Raw genomic sequence first — 6,972 nt, 5'->3', positions numbered from 1 at the left:
GTAGGGGGCAGTTCAGCCCAGAGGCCTCTCCCAGAGCCAAGGGCCCTTCTAGGACCCAGACTGACCCCTTGCGCCTCTCTCTCATAGAGGAGGACAAGCTCTCTGCCCAGGGCTTCCCCGCCAAAAGCTACCTCCCAAGAAAGGTCCGGGAGCCCCTCGGGAAGCAGGTCAGTGGGGAGGTGGGGAGCAGGGGTGGGTCCGAGGGAGCCAGCTCAGCCTCTAGGAAGCAGGGGTTTGCCATGGGTCAAGGGGAGAGAGGGCAGATCGAAAGTAGTCAGCTGGAGGATAGTGGCCGAGGCCCCCGAGCTGGCCACCCTAGCACTTTCCAGAGCTCTGGTGGTCAGCCCAGAGGTCCAAGCTCATTGGGGTTCTGGGCTAGCGGCCGGCAGGCCAACACAATGCCCTCCAGGAAGCCAGACAAGGCCCTGGATGGGGCTCACTCCAACCCTGATGGGCCAGCCAAGCCCAAGGCTTCGAAGGTACCCTTCCGCCTGAGGAACCTCTTCTCAGCCACCTTCCCATCCTTGATGAAGAAGGAGACCGACGAGCGGCAGGTACAGCTCCAGAAGGTAAAGCAGTATGAGCTGGAATTCCTGGAAGAGCTCCTGAAGCCCCAGAGCAAGGGGGACCTCCCTGCCCCGGAGTACCTACATCCCTCGGGCCCTGGCCGCTGTAGCTGCCGGCTGCGGAGCAGCCCCGTCCAGCAGGTGCCTGGCATCTCCCGGGAGCAGCGCCGCAGCTGCGACTGTAAGCGGATCTGCCGAGGAGGGAGACCTCAAGCAGCCCAGCTCCCCGCTCCCGAGCTGCTCCGGGGCAGAGAGAGAAACCGAGCCCTCCCCCTTCCGAAGCACCCAGCGGCTCCCTCGGCCGTGAGCTTCAGCAGCCCCGGCAAGAGCTGCCGAGTTCGGTCCACCAGCCTGGAATCCCGGGAATGCCGATCAGAGCCCGAAAGTGGTGTGTCATGCCTGGCCACCTGTGCTTCTAGGGGGGAGTGCATGGCGGCCCCGCACTATAGGAAGCTAATGCGCCGCTATAGTGTCAGTGAGCTGGACAAGAGTGACCAGGCCTCTCTGACCTCTGACATCTACCAGCACCCGCCTCTAGGGCTGCTGCCCAAGGAGGCAGATGCTGGCTTTCCCCAGAGTGTGGGTCCCAAGGGCAAGCCCCATGAGCTGATGTCCCTGGGGGACCCCTCTTATGTCCAAGTCACTCCTGAGGGCAAAGGCCCCAAAGCAACAGCCACATTTTCCCTTCCAGAAGAGGTGTATCCTGGCCCAGCTGATCTGGAGGAGGATGGTGAAGGGGACAAGTGCTGCTCCATCCGCTACTGCTTCTATTACCGCAAGTGTGACATGGCTGACGATGGAAGTGACGACAAGGATGAGCTCTCCTACTCGATCCCCATGCAGTTCCTGCCGGGCATGAAGTTGGACGACCAGGTGGTGCCCGTGGTGAGCCATACCCTCCAGGTGTTAGACGCCACCACATGCAGCAGCAGCAGCCCTGAAGACAACCAGACCCAAGAGATTGACCTGAGGATCTCTACCTTTGAGGGGAGCCTGGCTAAGATCAATGCCCTGCAGGGTCACGTCTATGCCCTGCCCGATGGCTTCCTGGCCGTGCAGCTGGACACCAATGAGCTGTTGGCAATCCTCCGGCAGTGTGTGGTGAACCCTGAGGTCCGGGGCTCCAAGCCCCATACCTCCCAGCTTTCCCAGTATAAGCAGGAGCTGGCCCTCAAGTTCAAGGAGCTTCGGGCCTCCTGCCGCCGCGTGGCAGCCGTGGATAAGAGCCCCACGCACATGCTGGCGGCCATCACGGGCAGTTTCCAGGTGCTAAGCGGCCTCATTGAGACCTTTGTGCGGCTGGTGTACATTGTGCGCTCGGAGGCCCAACGTCAGGAGCTGCTGGTCAAGGTGGAAGAGGTCGTGAAGAACTACACCTTCCTGTTGCGAGCCGCTGAAGAGTCCACAGCCCGTACCCTGAACCAGCAACAGATGGCAGCGGTGGGGGCAGCGGGACCAGCTTTGGAGAGCCCACCAGTTACATCAGCGACTGTTATGAGCACATTCACGCGCTCCTTGAAGACCCTGATCAACAAGTAAACCTTCTTCATCCTCCTCCTCCCCACCCCTTCCCCCACCCCACAACTCCACCTACTGAGCAGAATGGTGACCAGTGGTCCTCTGAGCAGCCTAGCTGTAGGGAGCGCAGTCCATGTGAGTGTCTGCCAGGCCAGATGGAGTTGAGAGTCTTTTCGTGTCAGGAAAACAAGATCTAATTCCCACCTTGGTCAAGGCTATTCCTGGAGCCTCCAGGCAGCTGCTGCCCAGGTGCCCCCTTCCCCCTTGCCCAGCTACCCCCCAGCCCTTACCAGTGAGGTCACTTTTTGAGAGGTGATACCCATCTCACTTCCTGCCCTTTATTTAAGCCTAATGGGGCCTTATCCTATGGGAAAGTGGGCTGGCTAACTGACTTCCAGGCTCCCCACAAATAAGTGCCCCACACCTCCCCCCCAGCTGAGAACAACCCAGAGTCAAGGCAACTATAACTGCCATGGGGGATGGGAGCAGAGTGCCACCAAGCTGGGCACCGAGCAAGCTGGGCACCCACGCTACCACGTGGGGTGACTGATGGGGACCACCTCCCAAGGTCATTAAGTCTCGGTGCCCTGCATAGCCCCACCACCCTGCAGTACAACGGGTGGCAGTGTGGCCCTTCGAGGGGCCTTCGGCTATTTGGTGCCTGCTTGCCCACGAGCCAGAAGCTGAGCTGCCGGCTAGCAGCCGGAGGGAGCCCTTCTGCCCTGGCCCCGGCAGGGGTGCCCAGCCCCCTGCCACAGGCCTGCATGCTGCCCGCTGGCTGGCCGGGCAGGGCAACTCCCAGGCCCTTAGTGAGCTAACAGCTATCAATCTACTCCCTTACTCTGGCCAAGGCACCTGGTTCAAATGTCTGAATTCTCGGAGCTCCCTTCTCAGTCCCCCCAGAAGGGCCAGCCACTACTGGTGGCTGAGATACCATCTCTCAACAGCTCCTTCAGACATAGTGCCCATAGGATTTAACCGGGAGGGGGGGACCCAGGGGAGGGTGGGGTGAAATTTTTTTTTTAACTCCTGGGCGTTAGCATGAGAGCCCCTGAGGAACTGAGAGCCTTATCTGGTGCATCCCTGCACCTCCCTCTCTCCAGGAAAACCTGGAGCAGACTTAACACTGTTCCGAACCCTCCCCTCCAATATACATCCTGAATTCCTAGCCCTTTAGGAGTGGAACCCCAAAGTCCCCATGTCTCCCTACCACTGTAGGGATGAAACAGAGTGGCTTTATCCTCCTGCATAGATCAATTACTGTCTACCCATCCATCGCCATCATCCACTTTTTTTTTTAATGATTATTATAGAAACCCACAGAAAATCTCCCATTGTTTCATGACTTTTCTAGAATGTACACTGTGCTTTAAACCGATCCCCAATGCCCCAGTGCAATAAAATTCCCTGAGTGGTGAATATTTCTGGCAAAGGGCAAGAGGGCCGAATTCTTCGGAAGGAGACCCCCTTGTTCCTTACCCGACCCCCAAGACCAAGTAGCCAAATGGATCAGAGGGAGCTTGCCAGCAGGGGACAGATTTCCCCTGTGACCACAGAAGGTGGAAGAGCTGCCGTGCGTGGTCTCTGGTCTCTCCTCTTTCCCATGTTTTCATAGCCACAAATTCCCCATTTGAATCCTTCTTCCACACCTTCCCTCTTCTGTGCCTGTCCCATTCCAGGTCCTCCCTTCATCTGCCTCTCATCCTCATAGAGGAACCATTTTTTAATGTCTGTATATAGTATAGATACAAATAAGATATATACATTATATATGCAATGTGTCTTGTTTTACAAATAAGAAAGAAAGATTAAATCTATTCATCTTAATATCCTAACTGGCCCTTGGTGGTGTGACTTTTTCTTTTCTTTTTTTTCGGGAATGTCAATGTAGCAGTTACTGGCTTGCTTGTCGGTGGGGGCAACTCCATTTTTCAGCTCCATGATCGCTTTCCCAGGTCCTTGCTCTCCACAGAGTGATTCATTTGGGAGGATATCCAGAAGGGAGCAACCAGGATGGTGAGGGATTCATTGAATTCAATACAATAAACATAATGAAACACCTACTATATACCAGGCACTGGGGATATAATGAAGAAAAACAAGAAACTTACATCTACTAGGGGAGATAAGACATGCACAAATAAAAATACTAATAATCACTAACATTTACATAGTACTTATTGTACATGTGTTATCTCATAAAACCTTCACAGCAAATGACTTGCTCAGGGTCACACAGTTAATAAACTTCTTCTTAGCTCTAAGATTGGCACTCTATCCACTCTGCCACCTAAAAGGGATTGTAATGCAGAATAAGATGTAGCAGGTGCCTCCCAAAGCAACTCATACCACAGTGGTACAGGACTCATTCTTTTTTTTTTTAAATTTTTATTTTATTCTTTTTTTTTTTAGTGAGGCAATCGGGGTTAAGTGACTTGCCCAAGGTCACACAGCTAGCACGTGTCAAGTGTTTGATTTAAGGCTGGATTTGAACTCAGGTCCTCCTGACTTCAGGGCCAGTGCTCTATCCACTGCGCCACCTAGCTGCCCCCAACAGGACTCATTCTTAAGAACTTTGTTCTTACATCAAGCTTAAATCTGCCTCTGCCAAAAGTCAGATTTGGGAAGTGAACAGCTGCCTAGGAAGATGGTGTCAGGGGACACGATTTTGATTTCTGAACCCAGAGCATCTAGTTCTATTTCAACCTAGAAAGATGTCTCCAAATGGGGTGACCCAGGGATCTGTTCTTTTTTTTTTTTAACATTTTAATATAAATGCCTTATATAAAGGCATCGAGGGCATGAACGTTGGAAGATAGAGTCAAGATCCAAAAAAATCTTGATGGGCTAGATTCTAGCTCAAATCTAAAAAGATGAAATTGAATAGTGATGAATATAAAGTCTATACATGTTCAGAATATCAACTTTACAAGTACAAGAGGGTTGGAGAGGTATGGCTAGACTCTGAAAAAGACCTAAGGGGTCCTAGTGGACAGCAAGCTCAACAAGAGTCAGCAATGTAATACGGCAACCAAAACAAAACAAGGCTCTTAGACTGCATGAAGGGAGTCCTAGTATCCAGGACCAGGGAACTAATCCTGGTCTGGTTGGTCCTAGATACGCCAGTATTGTCTCCAGCTACATTTGAGGAAGGGTATTAAGGATGTGGAGAACATGTAGGAAAGCACAACCAGGATGGTGAGGGGATTTAAGTTCATCCCGTCTGAGTAGAGAGAATACTTCGGAGTTATTCTCTCAGCCCCCACTCTGGGTGCCCAGGAAGTGGCTGATACATCTCCTTTCACGGTTCTAGGGGATTCTGAGGGGCTGGGGGTGGTTTCTAGTAATGTAGCTTAGGAGCCCCTCATAGTGTGTGTCCCCCCCATCATTGTTTTATTTCAGTCCACCAGACTTGGTGTTTAGAAATGAATACTAGGAGCAGCTAGGTGGCGCAGTAGATAGAGCACCAGCCCTGGAGTCAGGAGTCAGGAGGACCTGAGTTCAAATATGACCTCAGACACATAACACTTACTAGCTGTGTGACTCTGGGCAAGTCACTTCACCCTTCACACCTCAGTTTCTTCATCTGTAAAATGAGCTGGAGAAAGAAATGGCAAGCCACTCCAGTATCTCTGCCAAGAAAACCTCAAATAGGGTCACAAAGAGTCAGACGTGACTGAAAACAACTGAACAACCCACAGCTCTTGGAAGTCCCCTTCGGGTATGGTGTAGCTTGTTTGCTGGGCTCCTTGTAGAGCCTTGAATCTGCCTCTCCTCATCATGTCCAGTCTATCTCCTATCCCACTGCAGATACTGCTGTCCTAGGGATGCTCCTAGGACACTGATGAAAAGTCTAAATCATTCAGTGCTCCAAAGTTCAAAAGGAAGAGGAGAAAGATACTGAGAGACAGAGGCACTTTACTCCCATAACCCCTACCGCCAAAGTGATTCTTCCTCAGGGGCTTAGTGAAAGGCTGCCACTGCTAAGTTGCTAGATGCTTTAACCCCTAGCTATTTTACACATGACCCATGCCATGACCAAGTTACCTCCAGGAATTTCAGCACACTTCTGGACAACACAGCTCCAGTTCAGCCAATGGCTTTCAAAGACAACAAAAGTGGTCAAGGACCTCTCACGCTTAGTGTAAAGCCTATGATTGATTGACTGAGTCTGGGCCTCTTCACACTTAGTTCTGTACCTCTGGTTGATTGATTGCTCTCACCTGACAAAGGTATCAAGCCAGAGCATCTTGTCTCTTATTTTAAGCTGTAAGATGGATTGACTCAATGCCCACCTTTACACCCTCCTCCCAGATTGAATATTTGCTATCCTCAGCAAATCCACTGAAGTGTGTTTGGCAAAGGCCAAAGTTCCAAACTCAGTATCAATTGGCCAAATTATCCTTTGTGAATGCCGACCCTGGTGCCTTGTACTAGAGTCTGGGAAAGGCTGAGGGCCTCAGTAAGTCATCGAATCCAATAATTAACAATCGTCTATACTCCAAATACAGTAATTCAACTTAACAAACATCATTTTACAGAGTCTTAATAGGTCATAAAAAGAAAATCAAGTCTCCCTTCTCTGAGGGACAGCCCAGTCCCTTACAGAGTTCCCTGAGCACACAGGAGTCTGTCCACAGGGATTAGGGACCTGGGGTTCACTAGAAATCACCTCTTCACCTGTAAGTGAGAAATCAAACCAATGTGAATTGGTACTTGCGTAGCAATAATAGCCTACTGGCTAGAAGCGGGCTAGGGACCTTTGCCCTTTCTCTCTCCCACCAAAGGGTCCCTCTACTCTAGTCTCAGCTGGGGACCAAGGGCTACAGCAAAACCAGTACTAGGTCCAGAGAGAACTAGGACTCTCTTTCCTATGGAGCCCCCCCCC

At 51.7% G+C, this 6,972-nt stretch overlaps 1 protein-coding gene across 1 annotated transcript in view; it reads left to right on the top strand.

The window, feature by feature from the left end:
- Positions 1–2,105, top strand: part of FRMPD3 (FERM and PDZ domain containing 3) — a 79,332-nt gene extending 77,227 nt beyond the window's left edge. Inside the window, exon 13 of the mRNA XM_027845579.1 lies at positions 1–2,105. This exon is cut by the window's left edge and continues 900 nt beyond it. Coding sequence (XP_027701380.1) covers positions 1–2,105 — 2,105 coding nt within the window.
- The last annotated feature ends 4,867 nt before the right edge of the window (positions 2,106–6,972 follow it).

This window comes from Vombatus ursinus, unplaced genomic scaffold (assembly GCF_900497805.2).
Source record: "Vombatus ursinus unplaced genomic scaffold, bare-nosed wombat genome assembly UNPS02014982.1, whole genome shotgun sequence".
NCBI lineage: Eukaryota > Metazoa > Chordata > Mammalia > Diprotodontia > Vombatidae > Vombatus > Vombatus ursinus.
This window is presented reverse-complemented; position numbering and strand designations above follow the sequence as displayed.